Source organism: Notolabrus celidotus, chromosome 19 (assembly GCF_009762535.1).
Source record: "Notolabrus celidotus isolate fNotCel1 chromosome 19, fNotCel1.pri, whole genome shotgun sequence".
NCBI classification, from domain to species: Eukaryota; Metazoa; Chordata; class Actinopteri; order Labriformes; family Labridae; genus Notolabrus; species Notolabrus celidotus.
The window spans coordinates 15,457,770-15,477,498 of NC_048290.1; the positions used below are offsets into that span (position 1 = coordinate 15,457,770).

Here is a 19,729-nt window from a genome sequence, read left to right on the forward strand (position 1 = left end):
GCTTCACGGACATTTAATCAAGCAGCAAAGCCATCAGGAAGTGTTTAAGAAATAATAATTGCCACTGTGTGATTTATGATAATTGCTAATGTAGGTGTTCAAATTAATTAAAATACAATACATGTGACAGGGATTGGCAATAAGGACCCAAATGCACGACTTCCAAAGTTTGCAACAAAAAGAAGCCTTTTATTCAAGTAGGTAAAAAAACATAGGAGACATAGAATGTTGGCACATACACGACAGACGAGAAACGACAATCTGGCACAGGACAGGGGAAGACGCAGACTTTTATACAGGAGGTAATGGGTCACAGGTGGAAACAATGTGGGGCAGGGACGACAGTCACAACGTCGGGAAAACACCCAGACAGGAAGTGAAGTTGCGAGACATGACAACATGTTAGAAACTCACTGGACTCTTTTAGTAAAAGCAAGAGAATCTAGTGCTTTGTATCACTTTTAAGTTTGTAGCATAACTCTAGCATGAAAAACTTTTCTGATTTACACAGCTCAGACTTACAGTGAGACAGTTCTTGTTACTAGACCAGTGAGTTCTCTTTTTTGTTGTTGAAACATGTCAATAAAAAGAAAACACGCTGTTCTAGTAACAAGAACTGTCTTACTATAATATACAATATCAGACCTAATGAGCCTTTTTATGGACAGCACAGACTGCTTTAGCCTGCTCCTCATCTATGAAGCTTGCAGCTTTATGTTACATACAAACATACAGTATGCAGTCTAAGCTCTCCTATCAGGACTCGTTGCCACAGCTGTGAGAGATTTGCTCTTAAGATCAAGCAACTAAATACAACTGAGAGTCCTGTGGGTTGAATTCTGAGGCAGCAGGCTTCACACAGACCAGCAGATATGACTGCAGGGCTGAAGGGATGTGATGACTCATTCAGATGTTATACTTGAACTTTAAATTAAATAGGTCAAAAGCTGCATTATGAAGGAATAACAGTAGTTTTAAACTATAAGTGTTTAAGGTCACTGCATTGAGTAGATTGTGAGATTATGAACACAACTTTGAGCCTTTTTCTCCTGAGCAGCTGTGGTCACCACGCTGTATGGGCGTGTCTTTGGCTTTCTCTCTGGATTTCTGTTAGACCATTCAGCCACAGCGGGGCAGGAGCCTGAACCCAGCAAGTCTGCATCATCCCAGCAAAGGTATTTAAGGCTCTAATTTTAGCTGCAGTTAGGTTTGACCATCTGCACGTGCTCTGAGAGTCACTTGAGTTAAATATGGGTGTAAGTCTGCATTGAATAAGTTTGTTCTGAATCTAAATTACACTGACACACTTCTTCAGAGGAGGGTGATTTTGTTTAAATCTCAGCTCTATGATGGAGTGTGTTAATCCCTGTTTTTACACAGGGGTTGTTTATGTTGTGGCAAAGTGCTCCAGTTCTCTTAACCAGCACAAAGGCCAGATGGCACAGACGCCTCGGGCAGACGAGCTGCGGTAGAGACGGGCTCAGTTTGTGGCTCCTAAAGTCCCAGAGACGGAGTGATGACTCCCTTTGAGCTGATGGTGACAAGCAGCACTTTGTGTCATTTTTCAATGAAATGGCTGTGGTTCAGTTTGTAGAGTTAAAAAAATATAACAATAGATGCTGCTGAAGGTCGTGCACTGTTTTCTTAAACTAAACAATACATTAGATGATGTTCAGATGCAAAAATAGGTCTTAAAGTAGAGATACGGTTGATGCAATTGTTTAAAACGCAGTCTTTCTATTTCATGATAGTTTGAACTGCAGCAACAACAAAAAACATCTGTCATATAATTACAAAAGCTGTGTATTTACAAGATCTGGTGATGCTGCATGCATCATGACACAGGGGTTAGAATATACAACAAGTCTTTGCTGTGTCCCCTCTCCTCTTGGTCCACCTGTCTCCGTCCAGGTGAATCTATTCATTGCTAACGAGGCACACCTGGTCTTAGAGGTTTAAAAGCCAGTGTTAAGGTTTTGAGTCTCTCAATTTCTCGGTCAGGGATTTGCCTGCTGTTAGTTTGTTTTTGTTTAATTAGTTGTATTCATATTAATAAACTCCCATTCAGAAATGGGAATATCTTGCAGCCAGTTTATAGACTGAAACGCTCCCTTGCTCACCCCCCTTGTTGGTGAAGCAACGGTGGCCTTTGAGGACAAGAAGCTCCTATGGTGCACGATAAATATGATCCTCCATTCGTCACATTTTACAATCAAAAAGCTTTTATCGAAACATATTCTAGTGCAATCTTCACCTTTGACTTCCAACTGGTGCATTTTTTACAGCCACTCACTAAACTACTTACTATTTCTACAATCTGTGCTTGTAATATCACGCTTAGTTTGTTTTCATGTGTGTTGACATCACTTCCTGTTTTATTTTTGTAACTCTGGTGTTCTGGTATAATGTTGAGTGTTACTTCCTTTCATTTCCCGCCCTTTTTCCACACACACCTGTGCCTCTTTTGCAATTAACCTGGCCTGTATATAAACCCCTGTGCTTCCACCTGCTCTTGTTGTCACCTTGGTGTGTTCATGTGCTCCAGCTTTGTTTGCCTGCCCGTTTTCTGACCTTTGTTTGGATTTTGATGTTGTGGATTTACCCTCGTTGGATTTGTTTGCCTTCGCTGACCAACCTGCTGTGTATGAGCCCTGGACTGTTAAGCAAAAAATATGTCTTCTGAGCTCTATTGATGTCCTGGACTCCTCTCTGCACCTGAGTCCAGCTCTGTTCTAAACTACAGTGGAAACATGGTGGTGCAAGATGGCAGCCTCCTTGGAACTTCACAAAAACAAAGGAGTTTTTTATGCTCAGGTAATCACACACTTATTTAAACATCCTTATGAATATTATATTCCATCTCTACCCAGTCTGTTCTGCTAGAATGACACAGTGTACCTTAAAGGTGTCTTATGGAAATTTAGTGGACCATGTTATGGATAGCTGTACACTCCATTGGCTGCCTCATTTTTTTATTGACATTTTTAAAAAAAAAATGGTGTTAACATACTTTCTAATCCTTGATTCAAGAAGCCGTAACTACAACATTTGACAAATTTGAATAACCATTTTTTATCTAAAGATTCTAGCATTGCAAACCAAGCTGTAATGATCAGCATCTTGCATCTAATTTTAATTACGGTGCAGTTAGTCAGATAAAAACCAACAGATGTCTGCAGCAGTTGCATCAGTCAAAGTGACAGGATGCTGCTGGTTATTCACAATCATTCTATATTTGCATGTCACTCTTCAGCGTCAAAGCATCTGTATGCAGCGTGCCGTTCGTGTATTTAAGCAGAGACTACATCTGCAGGTAATTGTGCTAATTGTGCTGCAGCTGAGCAACATAATTAGCTGCTATTACCACCGCACTTTTTCCCAGTGAATTTTTGTTGGTGAGGTTTTTGTTACCTCCAGTATTGAGTCCTTGTTTGGAGGAGAATGGCCTCATTAAAAGAGTCTTTCATTTGCATTTAAAACAAAATCCACAAATGAAAGCATACACGAGTATGCATTCCAGGCTGGGAGGCTAACTCTGCAATGAAACACCACTGAAGAATACCATGCGCCTTCACATAAAGACGTTCTTCAACAGGGCATTGAGGACAAACAAACATAATGAGCATGTTTGAACGGGGCTGTGACCTCACAGTTTTAACAGGATCAAGTATTGCCAGTTTGCACAGTGAAAGAAGAGCTGGTGCTTTCACGAGATTCCACTCTGGATCCTGGTTTCACAAAACCTGTTTCTGTTTCTGTGCAAAGGAACAACCAAAATGCTCTAGAAACGTGGTTTTCTAAAGGCTGTTGTGTTCATCACATGTGCATGCACGAGGATGTTGGTGCACATGCAATAGTGCTCGTACCTCTTCATGTGTGTGCTGTTTCAATGCTTTAGCTAGCTAAAAAGATGGAATTCAAATAGCACACAGACAACACATATTTGGCTTTTCAGATTCAAAATACTTTATTAGTCCCAGAAGGGCAATTCAGTTTTACAGTCAACCCGTCCATAGTACAAAATATATACAATAAAGGAAATAAATAACACATCATGACATCAACAACAACCACAACCAGTGACTGTACAGCAGAGCGAGATGCGGAGTGATTCTCAGTTTATTCTGCCTTTTGTGCATTTAGCAGCCTTATGGCAGAAGGGATGAAATAATTTGGATAGCAGTTTGTTTTGCACATCGGCACATAATACCGCCAACCTGAGGGCATGATTGCAAATTCACCACCAAGTATGTATTTACATTACATTTTAAACTCTGCCTCTGATAAGGATCCACGTCAGTATGCTCAATCTCACACGTGTGGTGTTGGAGACTCTACCTGAGAGTTTTTCAGATGTATTTATTTTATGCATTGCTCATTCTTGTCGTCCCCACACTAAGGCTTAGTTTAGTTACATAGCATAGCTGTAGCATGTGTGTGAGTGGGGTTTTTTTTTACAGCATAATTGCTGACCAGATGTTAGAAGGAGTGGTCCTGCACCGTGTGAAGGGGAAGTTAGTCATGATAGGATACCTATAGTCATACAGTCGGTTGAACTTGACACATGCCAATATTTACAAATCAACTACTAGAATATGAAAGAGTCAGAGCATACCAGATACAACTTAAAGTGTGTCAGGTACGGAGTTTGAGTAAGTAGATCCATGTGTCCTGTTTCATGTGAGCTCCCTGGTTTATGTGTCTGCCTGTCTGTGTTTGAATGAGCGCTGCAGCCTGTTTCTCTTGTGGTTGAAGGGAGGGTGTTGTGACACTTCATACAGTAGCTCTGAATCGCCACGCCAGGAAGTAAAGTGAGCTGAAGCGGAGCTCTGCAGGGCTCAGACCACTGATGACACAGACGCAGACAGAGGAGCTACACAACTGACACAGCACTCCATGGGTGAGTCAAATTCAAAGTTTGAACAAAGACTGCAATATGCTTCTATTTTCTGCTGCTGCTGGGTAAAGCAGAGAGGAACGTTCTACAGTGCAGCTGTTTATGAATCTGCAAATCGTTCTGATGACTTGGTCTGCTTAATATGTTGTAAGTAATCATAGTGCATAGTCTCTTTTATCTGTAAGAGGAAGAGAGAAACATGCAACTAACAAATCATTTCAGAGAAAGGGGATGTTTGTTTTCAGAAAATTATTTCATGACAGTGTGATTTTTTTTTTTTTTATCATTCTAAAAATTCTGTTGTTCAGGAAGATGGTTAACCTCAAGCTGAAGGAAAAGGCTACAGTATATTTTCAGAGCTGAAGTCATGAGAGGATATTAGCCTGGGTGAAACAGTGCTGCACATTTTACCTACACTCTGTATTTATCAGAGCATATCGAACTCAAGCTAGGACTGCAGTTTGTTTACTTTTCTAAAAGCAGGTGAGAAGATGCTTAGTTATGTTTAAACTTCCTCCTCTTTTTTTCATTCTGCATAACTACACAGTGTTGCTAACTTTTATTAAAACATCCTTAATTTCTGACAGGTTCATAAAAGCAGACTTCTCATTAGTAGACTGAGTGAATCTAGCTAACTGAAAATATGAGTAAGATTCTCTCAGCTGTAGCGTTTTATCGTTTGGCTTTTCAAGGCGACTTATGAAATGGAAGACGTGACATTACGCTCAGAACGTGCAGGCGTTTATCAGCTTTTATTACCTATTTTAAAGCACAACTGAAACTTCAGACTATAGTTCAAAGATAGACATCAGGCATCAGCAGCTGAGTGCTGCAGAAGAAAACTGTTCTTACTGCAGACTGTGAAGCAGTCAGGAAATGAATTTATTCATAAAGATGTACACTACCAGTCAAAAGTTTGGACACACCTTCTCATTCAATGGTTTTTATTTATTCTAATTATTTTCAGCATTGTAGTTTAATACTGAAGACATCAAAACTATGAAATAATCTGGTTTTACCATAATCTGGATTACAACAGTAGTCAAATAGGGCTATCCATTGTGTACTAACCCTACCTCTTAACAACACAACTGATGGTCTCAAACACATTAAGAAGGCAAGTCATTCTACAAATGAACTCTTGACAAGGTTCATGTTAATTAGAAACCATTCCAGGAGACCACTTCATGAAGCAGACTGAAAGAATACCAAGAGTGAGCAAAGCTGTCATGAAGGAAAAGGGGGCTACTTTAAAGAATCTAAAATATAAAACATGTTCTGCTTTGTTTAACACTTTTTTGTTCATTAAATAATTCCATATATGTTCTTTCATAGTTTTGCTCTCTTTGGTATTAATCTAAAGTGTTTCAAATCATTTAAATAAATACAAACCCTTGAATGAGAAGGTGTTTCCAAACTTTTGACCGGTAGTGTGTATAGACATATTTTATCTTATTTTTGGTGTGTGTGTTTCAGTCAGACAAATGTTTCAAGCCTTTTTAAATGAAGGTGATCTAATATGTGAGCTAAGAAAGTCAGGGCATGGATTGGTCAAACAAGCACATGCACACAGGAGATTTGAATCCTATGCCAACAAAAACATCAGAGCTGAAATATTTTAAGTCAGTAAAATGTGCAGAGGTCACAACCAGGCTAAATCATGTTGAATGACACTAAAATGATTCACTTCCAGTTTTGATTTTCGTGTGGAGTGACACACAAACAAATGTGATTTCATGTCCATGTTTGAGTCAGTGTAGTATATTTTTGTGAATTTGTCAGCAGAAGACAATGGCCTTAAGTTGTCATAAATTTCATTCATGTTTTGTAAAGATTAGGGTAAGTTAAAGGACACTGATTGTACGCACATCACGGCTTTGTAATTGAAGTTGTTGGCGCTGCTGGCACAAAGAATGTTGTCAGTGGACACAGGCCCTAATTAATCACTGATAAACTTATCTAAGCTCAATCGTGAGTCGCATAGAAGTTTAACTTCACTCTAAACTGGGGCCCGGTCTTAAATATTGGTTGTACGTATTGGCAGGTTTGCCTGGAGAGCAAGCATGTGACTATTGATCCGGCCGCTCATATTTCGCTGTAGAAATACAGAGTTGAATCTGTTTTGAATTTGGTTCAGGAAAGTTGTTAAGAAAAAGACAAAACTGTTCAAACAGTGTCCGTCATAGTTCAGCCAGAGGGCGAGCTGTCCATTAACAGAAGTGGTATGACTTGTGAAGGTGTTTACCTTCAAACATTAGATCTATGTGTTATAGCATGACATTCATCAATATATTGCCAAACCCGACTTGAATGTCTCTCAAATTTGTGGATTGATTTCACACCCTCACATCTTTCTAAGCCATGCTAATGGTAGCACTCGTGTGGTCGCAGCAACGTGTTGATTTGTTTTCGTACCCTTTAACAGCTTCTTACAAGTAGCTCGTGGTAAGAAAGTTATAAACTTAACCCCAGATTAATATGAGCTGTATGAACTGTGTTCTTTGAGATGGGTGCAAAAAGTATTGTGGTGTGACGGTCTTTTTTCTAGATGTGACTGTGAGGTAGTTAAATGAATGCAGAGTCAGATTTGACTTATTAAACTGTGCTGGGCTGTTATTAAAGAGTTGTTTTTAGTCATTAACTGAGTGTTGCACTGGACGGGATTCAAGAGTTTGATTAATTCTTCATCCTTTGAGAACTGTAGAAGAAAAAGTGCTTGCACATGATTGTCAGTGATATCGAGTACTGTTGTCTTCTGCTGTATTAATGATAACCTCTCTGTTTGAAGACTACGAGGAACTTTCATGCTGTGTTGATTCTGCTGAGCTCTTTGAATGAAATAGGTTGTAATTTTCTGGGACAAAGACTGCATTTCCCATGAGCACCGTCACCAACTGTGGTAAAGATGTGGGGAATAGGTCTTCTTTTTAATCCTGCTTTTCTGTGTTCAAGACAATTTTTAGCAGGATGCAGAGTGATGAGGTCATGAATGGATTCTAAACTCTGATTTATTACCGTTAGTTTGCCTACAAAAGGTAGCGGTTCAATGGTAGCCATCAGTTTGATAATCCTGCTCCAATATCAGACATGAGGACAAAACATTATTAAAGGGGAAAGAAAATCCTCAAACTTTACCCGCAGAGCTCTAAACAGAGACACTCCAGGATCTCTGTAAGATATCCACTCAGTTCACTCTCAGATTATCCGACTTGAACACAGGTGCTACATTTTATTTTGATGAAACAATGAATCTTGGTACTGATAATCTTATTTTACTATGTTGGTCACGGAGAGTGAACAGGCAAGTGTAAGCCTTTCCTTAACTGACCGCTGGTTGTCGAGCTCTACCTCTTCCTCTTCTAGCCCGAGCTGCTTCTGTATGGTTTTCACAGTGTGTATAGACGTGTGTGTGTGCTTTCTTTTAAAACTTAAAAACTAGGGCTTCTTTAAGTTAATTCTTGAGAGAAAGCAGTAGAAATGGAATACCGTTTTAAGATCAAAGTGTATGGGTCCATTAAAGGGTTGGAAGATGCTGACGGGCTAAAGGTTCAGCTATTTGTAGAATATTTTTAGTTATTTTTGGAGCCTGTTCGAGTCTTTGGATGGATGAAACTGAATCATGTGAAAACAAAGAGGCAGAAACTTCTTCTTTATCTGCAGCAGCATTGACTGTACCACCAGCTCAGTGATTTCAGTGAGAGCTCACATTTCCTAAAAGTATTAGTCACTGTGCTAATCACAGTATCTGCAGAAACCTGATATTTTCAGTCTGTGACTCACTGTAACAGGAACCATTGGCACTTTTTTATGAACATAAATATTGTGACAAACCACAGACCTCATTGTTTCCCTGCGATACAGTTAGCTTTGCAATCGCTCCTCATTGGCTCACACTGTTTACCTTTTTGCAGCATTGATACCTGACACAGGTAGTTCTTACTAATTCGTCTCACTAGATGGACCTGCAGACGCTTAAGTATCTTTAAAGTAATTGTATTTTCTTATATTTCTAGTGGCATGGAGAAGTATCTTAAGGAAATGACCCAAAGGATGTTTGGGACAGCAAGTACCCCCTTAATTTATTCTTCAAACTTTACCCGGTTACACAAACACACCTCACATTTGAGAGACACATGAACAACCTGTAAAACTAAATCAGTGTTCCCTCAAGATCCTCAAGTTTCCAAGGTGTTACGTTTCCACAACCACATCTAGATTGACGTGGCCTGGAGACACAACCAACTTTAGTTTTAACTCCATCTTTATTATAATCCCAAAGAAAATGTGATCTGCTGACACAAGAAGAACACAAAGTACACCAGGAATAAAAATAGAAAAGAGAAGACAAAGATGCTGAAGCCACAGAAGCAAACACGATACTTTGTCACAGTGCATCTCTGCAGTCTCATACAGATCCACGAGATAGCAGCTGATTAGAGTCCGTTTCAGGCTGCTCTTTCAGTATCTTGGTTTCAGTGTGGTTAACTTGAAATGGTACGCATGGTTAAGTCAAGAGTAAAGAAGTGCATTGTTAAGATTAGAAAGATCATCAGATGCACATCTGTCTCTTGGTTGAGAGTCCTGTGCTTGATATGTCCATCTAATGCAGACCACATCAGTGTTTCTGGTAAATCAACAGGCTTCTCATATACCGGCAGCAACTTGGTTAGCTTTAATATTACAATAAGTGGGTTTATATTCATAATAAAGGTTAAAATAAGACCTGAGATGGGCCATGATTATACAATCTATGTACATACAGATCAAAGTGCATTACATTTAGATATTCTTACAGTGAATGAATAGACCGTGAGAAGATTAACCGCAAGCGAGCTGGTGGGATTGATGAAGTTTGTATCAGATTAGAAGTGTAAACCTCAAGGTTCAAGGAGAACCATTTTCAAGACAGCAAAGATGCACGTAGCATCGACATACTGTATGAAAAAACACTGTCATCATAGCATCAGACTTTGTGAGTGTATCTGTCTCAGGATTATGTTATGGAAAATTACTGAGAAAATACCCACATTCAGCTTTAGATTGGAAGGCTCAAATTCTACCAGATCCGTGTCCGGTCCGTCTCTGATCCATCACGGCACCGGATCTGATCTGGTTTCTATTCTAGTCAATGTGTTAACTTCCACTGGATTCACTCCGTTGCGTTCTGGCTGCATCTCTGATTCAGAACGCAACGGATCAGATGCTGGATGCCGGAGTTACGACGCATCAATCTCAACAGAGCAGATGGAGCGGGACAGGAAGTCAGGCACCAAAACAAAATGAAAACATCCGGGTGATTATCAGAATAAAACACTCTTGAGTTATCACCAGATCGTATTTCACTTAATTATAACAATGAAACCGTCTGGAGTGGAGCCAGGCCTAGAGTCAACGGGTCAGAAGTTTTCAGAGGACCAGAAAGACAACATTGATAAGGAGAGGAGGAGGAGGAGAATCCTTGATTCAGTAATTACAGTGGGAAAACCTTGGTCACATGACTCCAGCTGTCCGGCGGTCCTGCTCTGTGCTAGGTTCTGAAAACGCAACCGGTGAGTGTCGACAGACCATAGAGCACGGAGCCGGACCGCAGTGGATCGGAGACAGACCGAACACGGATCTGGTGGAAGTCCTATGTCAACCTCTCTTGGCAGACATTTCTACCTTTAGCACAACATTCAGAAAACCGTGGAACCCCAGACTTCACAAACCAATGCATACACGTCTAAAACGGATCATCAGTATGAGAGTCTGCTCTTTGGTTCACTTTAAACTCTAACTTCTGCCTTTTCACACCTCACAGTTTTAGCTGCTGAGGACTGTGGTGAAAGGTCTCGTGACCATGAGAACTTCATGCTGCTGCTCGCTGTAATTTTGTCAGAGGTTTCATAATTACATGTTTTAAATAAGTGTGATGATGGTTCAGAGAGGCGTTGGCGTTTCTTGTTGTGCCGGTGCTAGTTTGTGAGGGATCTGATCTAACACCATCCATGTCCTGTTTCCAGAAGCTTTAATCTCACAGAATCAATTCAGTTTATTAGAAACGTTGTGTTTTGATGAAGCTTCTGTATTAAGATGACGAGTTTGATATCAGAATGTGTTTTAATACAACTAACAAGATGTGCACAGAGTACGTAATATCTCTGCTGTATGCACATGTTGATCAGCTATATTTAAAATGCTGTGAATATTTAAACAGAGAATATAGAACATGTTTTTGGCTTTTGTGCAAGACAGGCTTACATGTATGTATAGGGTGCATAACAGGATTTAAACCGTGTAGTGAGTACAGGATGTGCACAGAAGATGAAAAGGTTTTAATTTGTTAGGGTAGAGTAGATTTTGTTTTTGTATTCAAGCTGACCCGTGAAGTCAAAAATATAAATAAATGAAAGCTCTAATGTGAAGAGTGTGTTTAAAAGTAAAGATTAAGATTTAGAAATATAGGACATCAGACCTCATTCACCAACCGTTCCTCTTAAAACCCTCTTACCAAGTCTTGTAGAAGATTCTGACATTAACCAAAGTTTTCTCATCTGATATTTCTTCTGAGCGAAAAAGCAAGTCTACAAAAACTGTCTTCCAATCAAAAGGTTTGGGTGTTTGATCCCAGGTCCTGCAGCGGTCCAGAGTGTTTTATTCTGAAAATTAACCAGATGTTTTCATTTTGTTTTGGTGCCTGACTTCCTGTCCCGCTCCATCTGCTCTGTTGAGATTGATGCGTCGTACTCCGGCATCCGGCACAAATAGAAGTCTTGCGTATCTAGGCTGGCTCCGGAAGTACCGGAAGTCACATACACATGAATGGGGAAAAGAGGATCTTGCAGCATTAATAAACATGTTTACAGCCTGGTACAAAAGATGAGTGTAGTCTGAATAGCTAATTTCTCGATGTCCTCTCACTGTGAGGGGGGTGAATTTTTTTCTAATTCGGCAATTTCGAAGATATTGAGATTACCAGTCTTCCAATGAGAGGCACAGCTGCCTGTGGGAACACTGTAGCTGTTGGCTAGGAGGCTCAAAGCCCGCCTCTTTACGTCACACTGGCTCGACAGAAGCAATATGGCTGCCGCAGCCGATTGGTCTCAAAACAGCTCTTCAGAAACAGATGGGTGACGTCACGGATACTACGTCCATATTTTTTACAGTCTATGGTAGAAACCCATCAGATCCAGTGCCATGACAGATCGGAGACGGGTCTGGTGGAATTTGCCCATTAAGCGCCACATATCCATTTACCTTTATAAGCTGCTGTTGGAATTTCATGGCCCTCACTCCTCTTTTCTTTCTTCTGTATTATTGTCCAACATTTGACAATTTGACATGCTCATCTATGGATAAAGCATTTTTCCTCCTCACAAGTGAACCCTTAACTGGCTAACATTAGTTAGTGTCTTGCAGCCGGCTTCCCACAATGCAAAGTGTGACCAGTAGGCATGTCATTTGTTGAACTGTACAGCTGGAAAAGGAGGCTGTGACGTAGGGACAGCTCTGAGATGCTGCCTTGATCCACTTTACAACATGTAGTGTGAAACAGAGACTATGGGAAAAGTACAACAATGAATCATTTAATAATCTGAATCAGAGCAAACCAAACCAGCAAGGTGTGAAACCCATTTACTGATCAGCTCTGTGATATGAGCTGGACTCTTGTTTCACACGCTCAGTGAAAAATTGATTCCTCGTCTTCACTTTAACTGTGGGTTTGTTTTAATGTGACGAATAATAATAGACAGCACAGTGTTATTCTTTGTATGCTGACTCAGCAAGACATTTTATTTTCAAGTGTTCTTGTGTTCAACAAAACCCTAAAACTAAAGCCGCTTGTAGACATTTAGCCGTCATCATTTTTATGACTTACACCTGAGCTAGTCCTGTCCATGAGAGAAAGACCTCCAAACTAAACCCCCACATAGCTCCTTGATGATACAAGCGTCCTGGTTGATGTTCAGAACCACACGCAGCATCCTTCCAGGGACTTCCACAAAGAGGGGCTTCAGAGTCCCACAAGCACATCCATGTAGAAGGTCAGACTCCACAATCACAGGGAAGAAGCTGAGCTATGAGTGGCAGGAAGGTTGGACTTTCACATACTCGCTGTACTGTCCAAAGCCTCCCACACTACAGCCCTCCTGATGAGCTCTGTCAGTGCAGCACCTTCTGTTGTTCTTAGGTTGATGGTCTCGCATTCAGCCTGAGACCGACCTTGGTTCACTCTGCAGGATAGCAGTCCACGTGAATATCAATAGAGATATGCATCCTTGAACCCACTGACGTGCATTGGATGTTAATTCTGCTTTAATAACCTCTATAAAAAGATATAAATCCAGGCATAGATAATGTCACCAAGCTGATACAAGATAAAGTCTTGGCACAGAAACCAGGTACACTACCAGTCAAAAGTGTGGACACACCTTCTCATTCAAGGGTTTATATTTATTTTAATTATTGTAAACATTGTAGATTAATACTAAAGACAGCAACACTATGAAAGCACATATATGGAATTATTTAATGAACAAAAAAGTGTTAAACAAAGCAGAATATGTTTTATATTTTAGATTCTGTAAAGTAACCCCCTTTTTCCTTCATGACAGCTTTGCACACTCTTGGTATTCTCTCAGTCTGCTTCATGAAGTGGTCTCCTGGAATGGTTTCTAATTAACATGAGCCTTGTCAAGAGTTCATTTGTAGAATGACTTGACTTCTTAATGTGTTTGAGACCATCAGTTGTGTTGTTCAGAGGTAGGGTTAGTACACAATGGATAGCCTTATTTGACTACTGTTGTAATCCAGATTATGGCAAAACCAGATTATTTCATAGTTTTGATGTCTCCAGTATTTATTTATGTTGGAAATAATTAGAATAAATAAAACCATTGAATGAGAAGGTGTGTCCAAACTTTTGACTGGTAGTGTATCTGTTGACCTGATATCCACTGGAGGCCTTAGTGCCACAGTCCTGTTCTGTAGAGTCAGTCAGATTTATTTTGTATAAACAACCACAGTAAAATGACCAACGATGATTCACACATTGTTGTGAATATTGCACATTATTGCATCACTCTGTTTTCTTAATTTACTGAAAGCAGAGATGCACTGAGTAAGTCTCCTGTTTTGTAGAAAAGGACTCTTCTCCCATTAATCATGGCATAAAAATACAGGACAGGAAATCAAGTGTTTTAAAATGAGTCAGTGATTCATTATGAACGTGAAACTAAGTTTCATCAAAGTAAGGGTACAAATAAAGATAGCATCTACCATCAAGTGTAATAATTATACTTTATTTATATAGCACTTTCAATACAGGTAACTGAGTGCTTTACAGTGGGCAATAAAACAAGAAGAAGTGCAAAGCAAAATGAAGCAATTAAAAATAAAATGAAATAAAAGCTTAAACATATAAACTCATAAAACAGACCCTGAAAAACAGAGCTAAAATGAAATAAAATCACACAATTAAAGCTTTCTGTAAAAATGGGTCTTGAGTAACAACATAAAACACGGGACTGATTCTGCAAGTCTGAGCCCCTCTGGCAGGCTGATCCAGAGTAAAGGAGCTCTGACTGAAAAAGACCTGTCCCCTTTAGTTTTCAGTCGGGTCCTTGGAACAGCTAGCAGAGAACTGCCAGAGGATCTCAGACTGTGATCAGGTTAGTAGGCTAATAAAAGCTCAGAGATATAGAGAGGGGCAAGTCCATGTTTGTGCTTTAAAAGTCAATAAAATAATCTTTAGTAAGGTATAGGTCTTTAAGGAAGCGGAAATATAAATTGACTAAAGAAATTTCATCTCTAAATTAAAGACAAACCAAGAGACACAAACATTTATCTTCAAAGACAGGCTTACATACTTTGAATTAACAGTTTAGGAGATGTTATCCTGCATCGTCATCAGGATAGATAAATTCAGTCCAACACAATTAACTTGATGTATTAAGCACCTCTCATGCAAACAAGCATGCAGCCCAAAGTGCTTCACAGAGAACAGACAGAACTGATACATAATGAAAGATTACAGTAAGAAAGATCCTATTAAGATACTTCAAATGTAATTTAAAAAAAAAATCAGACTGTTGGATGAGAGATGTGCTGCTCCATCTTTTGTTGTTATTGTTGCTGTTTGGTGTCAGAAAGGTATCAAAGAAACCGCTTCATCTAAGATGTGCTGGTGAGAACAAAGTGTGTTTGATATAAAGACGCAGGGGCATTTTTAAAACAAGATAACTCGCCGTCACAAACTTGAAAAAGTTGCCCCGCAGCCTCACACAGGAACAAGGCGATGTTCACTTTGAACTGACTGTGGTTTTCGTGTACCGCTGTGTGTGTGCTGGACCTGTATTGTTCCAGACTTGTAATGTGGAAAGTCCCCCCCCTGGTCTCTTTCTCAGGCCCTGTGTGTCCGAAGGAGTGAGTGGTGTGGGTTTTACTCAACAACCAATCAGACTCAAGCTCCGAGGAAGCAGGAAGGAACTTGTGCTGCCAGTCGACCAATCAGGAGCTTGGGCTGGAGGAGGAGGCCCTTCAGGAAGCGACTGGCGGAGTATCGGGGGTTCACACAACCAACAGACTTCCTAACCAACAAGACTGATTGTTCTATCTTCCCGTCTATTGAACTCTTCAGTTTTCTCCACCTGTTCATCCCTCTCTTCTTACATCTTTTTCTTATTTATCCGTACTCTTCCTTTGTTCTTCCAAAACTTAACACACTTTTAACCTTGAATCTATATCGCTGTTGAACTTTTCTCCTACTCGTCTAACCGTGAATCCAGTGAAACTCCTTGCAGCCAGAAAAGAATGGTGGTTTATTGCTTTGTGCTGTCACTGTCATGTTCGCTGACATGTCCGCCCCGTCCATGAGGAAGAAGTCGTTTGCACGGAGCATCAAGCCAAGCGTCAGGATGTGTGTTCGGGAACAGAGGGATGTCCTGTAAGTTCATTTTGTCTTACTCTTCCTGAGCCACAGGGCGCAGTTTTGGTTCTTTCCCTCTCTGGTGTTTCGTCACTGAGGGTGTATTCCCGGATACGTTGCCTGCAGGCTTTTGGTTACTTCCGTTTGATGCCGAGTCTGAGGACCAGACTCAGAGGCCGGGAGGAGATATCTTAATGCTTTCTGTCTTGATCTGGTTTGGCCTGTGGCTGCAGATATCTGGCATTTCAAGGGGGCTTTAGCTGAAGGATTCTCTCCTCTGAAGTTGGCATTTCTGGATTTGTCAAAGTTGATTCTTTAAAAGAGATCAATGAAGCAACTTTGGGGTTTTTCAGTTGACTTTTCCTTTGCCTGTTTTTGTGAGTTTTGTTGGAGTACCTCATCTTCTCTTTTTTTATCCTCTTTACTCTTGATGATGCTTTTGCTTTATACTGTTTAGTTGTTTGGTTGTGTTTCATTCATAGCAACATGCATGCTTCAGATGAGCAAGTAATGATGATATATGATTAGAGATGAGGTAGAACTAAAAACAGACTCCTCATTAATGTCCAAAAATGAAAGAGTAACTTGGGAGGGGGGCTAAAGTCAGTGCTTGATCAGCGATGAGGAGTTTGTATGCTGCAATTTGTGGGATGGATTTGTCAAACCATATCTGAAACTGAAACAAACTCTTTGAGTCATCAGAATCAGAATCAGAATCAGAAATACTTTATTCATCCCCGGTAGGAAAATTTGGTCATTATAGAGCTCTTATAAGCAGTATGTGAGAAATCAAAATATTAATAGAAGAAGAATAAAATAAGATAGAAATAAAAAGAAAGTAAAATAAAATAAAATATAGAAATAGAATTAAAATAAGATATATTAATAGAAATAAATTCAAATAACATAAAATATAGAAATAAAATAAAATAAGATATATAAAAATAGAAATAAGTAAATTAGAATTAAAATCAATAAAAAATAATATGATAAAGTATATACAGAAGCACAGAATAGTTAGAACACTATATACAAAGCTGGGAATGAACTGAGACTGTCCACATACTGTAAATGTGGATTAGTTTTGTTGTAGTGTGATGAATGTATACTTCACAAATCTGACTGCATGTTGTCCAGGAAAATTTTGCATGTGAGATTATTGTTGGATTTATCCGTCATTCTTACATATATCAATCTTTCTTTTTATTGTTAGTTTAAGCATTCCTCCATCAATCAATAAAAGCTCTCATTCTACAGAATAGAGAACAAGCGTGGCTTTTAAGGAAGTCATCGTAACATTCTCTCATGACACATTTGAAATACTGTGACAGCTTTCCCCAGACATGAAACCCAGCTTGAAATAAAACTGCTATAAGTAGACACCTACAGTGAAGCTGCTGCAGTGACACAAATTGCACTTCCTACCCACCCTGTCTCAGAACAAAGACAGAACTACGGTCAAAGTCCAGTTAGTGAGGTGAAGTTAACTCAATCTGATCTTTGTTCAAATAACACTCCTCTGTGGGTTAACAGAGGGAACTGTTGGTGTAGGGCTCAGTGTGCAGGTTAGAGAGAACACCAGAGTTATATCGATAGCAGAACCAAGCTAAGCAACATGACACAAAAAGAGGAAGGTGAAAAGCATCAAGCTTCAGTTTCATGAGGTCATCCTCCTGTGTTGACCTGATGTCAGAGGCTTGTATGATGTAAACATGTTTCAAAGTGCAGAAAGAAGAAGGATGTGCAGGTGAACACGTCCTGAATCTTCGCTCAATATAGATTTTGATGCCTGCTTTCACTTAGATTATTTTGGCATTGCTGTGTTGCTGCTCTGCTTAAATGAAGGCAATGTAGTATCAGCAACACAGATACAGCATCTACTGATTACACATCATTCTACAAATGAACTCTTGACAAGGCTTAATTAGAAACCATTCCAGGAGACCACTTCATGAAGCAGACTGAGAGAATACAAAGAGTGCGCAAAGCTGTAATGAAGGAAAAAGGGGGCTACTTTACAGAATCTAAAATATAAAACATATTCTGCTTTAACACTTTTTTGGTTCATTAAATAATTCCACATACTGTATGTTCTTTCATAGTTGTTACGTCTTTGGTATTAAGCAACAGTGTTTCAAATCAGTAAAATAAATAAAAACCCTTGAATGAGTAGGAGTTTCCAAACTTTGACAGCTAGTGTGCCTGGTTTCTGTGCCAAGACTTTATCTTGTATCATCTGGGCATCTCTGGAGTACCAGGGGAGTGACATTATCTACGCCTGGATTTATATCTTTTTATAGAGGTTATTAAAGCAGAATTAAAATCCAATACAGGTCAGTGGGTTATAGGATGCATATCTCTTTGATGTCCACATGGACTGCTATCCTGCAGAGTGTGCCTACATCTACAGTGTCTCAAATATTTAAAATAAATACAAACCTTGAAGGTGTTTCCAAACTTTTGACTGGTAGTGTAAATGCATGCAAACAGTCCTGAAACAGTTGCAAAGACTGCTGAAAATGTATAAAAGTGTGATCCAAAAAGTGGAAACAATGGCACGAAAAACAGGTGCTGCACAAGCATTTTACTTTTGCAAGTTTTTTCATTTTGCATATGTTGACATGACTCAACAGCAAGTTAAAGTGTACCTTGTCGAGAATATAAACAATAAAAAAAATCACCTTTTGTAACTGGGAGGAGGTCTTTAATTGCATTTCAGAATCATTAAAAGAAGAGCGTCTGGAGAAACTTTGAATGCTTTTCCTTTACACCCTAAAGATCCAACGCAACTAATTTATTTCATGTGTTAACTTATGTAACTGACTGATGTTCACTTTTCAGATAGTGTAAAAAGGCAACATATGTTTATTTTATTCCAAGCTTGTGTCACTGTTAATTCATGAAGCACAAGAGAGATATCTACAAAGATTGGTCTGGGCATTTTTTATTTTTCCAGCGGAGTTCAGACTCCATGATGATGCCCTGCAAACGTCAGCTGTTGTCGCTGTAGTTCCTCAGCAAGCGACGAGTCAGAGAGAAGAAAAGAGAACATTTACAGGAAATGTGTTTCTCGTTTTGACCCCCTTTGTTTAGAAAAGGAGGGGCAGGTGGGCTTGCAGTCAGTGCAAAATCTCAACGCTCTTTCTCTTCCTGCTTTTTGCAGCCTCTCTCTAATTTGTCTGAATACCTCCTTTGCTGTTGAAGAGCTTATTTGTAACTTTGTAGGTTTAACTTCTGAAAAAGAACACAGCTATGCTAGTACTTTTAATTCTTACTTTTCATTTTTGAGAAGTTGTAGTGAAAGACTAGTGCGGTGCAGGTCTGTGGGTTTTTGTGGAATCCTTCCTTTAGCCATTTGATCTGTGACGACTTTGCAGTTCCTGCGAAGTGGCATTGTCATATTTGGACATAGGAAGTGATGATGTGTAGGGGAAGCCATGCAGAAAGTAAGAGGACCTAATATGATCATTCACCTATGTATGAGCGCACTCCTGCGTGCGTGCGTTTGTCAAATTTCACTTTTTGTCTCTGTTCTGTTTTTTTGGTGTGTGGAGAAGGAACCAATAACACACAGGTACATTTCATTAATCAGAACTAGATACTAAGAATCAGATACCATGGTTTATTGAAACACTTGAGTTGCACTTTTCTGCTGTTAGTAAAAACTGTTTTAATTCTCTCAAAATTAAAGATTTGTTCATCCCGTGAGATCATTCCTCAACTTGAGAAGCACATATCTTCTTCTTCTAACCCCTTAAAATCCTCACTCTCAGGTGATGTAAATGACCTTGAGCGGGAAGAGTCACTCCTTAACAAAGATTTAGTCTCCATGTAAACAAAAACACGAGCCTTTTTAACTGCATTTTATTTCTTGTTCTGAACAAGCCAATCACCCTGTCTCTCTAAATTTTTAATTCCCCTGAAAT

At 39.5% G+C, this 19,729-nt stretch overlaps 1 protein-coding gene across 1 annotated transcript in view; it reads left to right on the forward strand.

Moving 5' to 3' along the window:
* Nucleotides 1-2,029: 2,029 nt before the first annotated feature.
* The window catches only part of sh3bp2 (SH3-domain binding protein 2), a 31,641-nt gene continuing 13,941 nt past the window's right edge, over nucleotides 2,030-19,729 (forward strand). Inside the window, 3 exon segments of the mRNA XM_034709873.1 lie at nucleotides 2,030-2,814; nucleotides 4,756-4,900; nucleotides 15,283-15,821. Of these exon segments, the coding sequence (XP_034565764.1) occupies nucleotides 15,721-15,821 (101 nt within the window). The 5' untranslated portion in view covers nucleotides 2,030-2,814; nucleotides 4,756-4,900; nucleotides 15,283-15,720.